Below are 1,519 nucleotides of genomic sequence, written 5' to 3'. Positions count from 1 at the left end.
AAGATTGTAGCTATGGTAGAAAACAAGTGATGGGAAGCTGGCTGCGCTAAATTTAGACGATGTACTGTTGGCACTCTTATCACACACCACATTTAGAAAACAATGCATGTTCTCAGTATCAAGCAGCAAAACGAATCAAATCTCATATGCACTACCATTAGAATATGATCCCACATCCAACACTACAAAGCAAAACAAACACCATTCCGTCTTTTCTCTGTTATAAAATAGAAGAAAACAAATTGCAACCGTTGTAATCTTTCTTCCTTGAACACCCTCAAACACTGTTAGACAACTTGTGAAAAATCAACAGTCAAATTGGTGAGACACACAACCATACTAGAGAACAGAAGAAAACCTTGAATTTTTTGGTGTTCATTCCTCGGTGAGATACCATATGTAGCCTGCCAACAGATAATTCTAGATAAATGGGCTCAATGAGGAAGGCCCACAGTTGTTCACCATCCCATTCCATGTTCCTCCAATTGCACCCCAATAATCTTTTCCCTCTTCAGACATGCTTTCGCCTCCACCATTCTGCCACTGTGGCCCCCAAACTCCGTCATCTCCATCTCTAGATTTGGATGTATCCTCTCTAAAACCGCCCACATTCTCCACTGCAGGTATGACCATCGGTCTAGTACCACCATTGTTTCCACTTCCAATCCCCTCAAGATTCCCATGGCTAAATGTTGAGTAAGAGCTGTGGAAACCAGTTGGGAGGCTGTAAAGAGACAACTCTGTCATCATTCCAGGAAAACCATTCCTTAGTGGATCAAGTTGAGTTAGAAAACCAGAGTTGGAAGCAGGTTTGTTAACCAGGATATCTTTAGTAGTGTTTGGGGGGTTCCCCAAGATAGGGTCATATGGGAGAGCTAGGAGAGATGGTACTGAGATGGGATGGACTGGGTCTTGGGGTTTCTTGGGAGTGGATCGTTTGTTTTTTCTGCAGCCACCACCAACTGGAACATTCCTCAGTGACCCCCCTTTGGTCCAGTATCTCCTGCAGGCTTTGCAGAAGTACCTTGGCTGTGAGAGACTGTAGTTGTTGTAGTAGCAGAATTTGGTATTTGTAGAATCACACCTAGGGCATTTTAGAGCTTGTTCTGGTTGAGGCTTCATTCTTCTCTCAAGAATTGATCTTGGGCAGCTCACTATGTCTTCCAATCCCATGGCCTAGAAAGAGAAAACAAAGCAAGAAACAATAATGTCAGACACGATGAATTTTAACGGGGACCAAAAAAGGGCACACTGGACTAAGTTATAAAATATTTCCTCTTGTAATGTTGTTGAAAGAATAAGAAAAAATGCCTGTACATAGCAGGACCAAAATTTAAAAATGTCCGTTCAGGGTTAAGCATCAAAGCAAAAGGCTGGATTTCAAGCTCACTAGCTAAAATTGGCGGAGGAAGAGACTTTGAATGATCATATGCAATAAGGGTGGTGGAGGGGAGTGCTCTGCCAGCTTACTTTTCCATGTGGGTAAACCAAGCGTCAGCAAACCATGCTTTCATCTATT

General features: G+C 42.6%; 1 protein-coding gene across 1 annotated transcript; it reads right to left on the bottom strand.

Annotated features, from left to right (window-relative positions):
- Nucleotides 1–420: 420 nt before the first annotated feature.
- LOC149839571 (dof zinc finger protein DOF4.7-like) lies at nt 421–1,173 on the bottom strand. Its single transcript, XM_090004895.1, has one exon. It carries the CDS (start codon nt 1,171–1,173, stop codon nt 421–423), a length of 753 nt encoding a protein of 250 aa, XP_089861021.1.
- Nucleotides 1,174–1,519: the final 346 nt, after the last annotated feature.

This window comes from Nuphar pumila, chromosome 4 (genome assembly GCF_984573655.1).
Source record: "Nuphar pumila chromosome 4, dmNupPumi1.hap1.1, whole genome shotgun sequence".
Classification (NCBI taxonomy): Eukaryota; Viridiplantae; Streptophyta; class Magnoliopsida; order Nymphaeales; family Nymphaeaceae; genus Nuphar; species Nuphar pumila.
This window is presented reverse-complemented; position numbering and strand designations above follow the sequence as displayed.

Excerpts from the sequence above, each read along its gene's own strand:
- LOC149839571 (XM_090004895.1), bottom strand. The coding sequence starts at position 1,173 with ATGGGATTGGAAGACATAGTGAGCTGCCCAAGATCAATTCTTGAGAGA.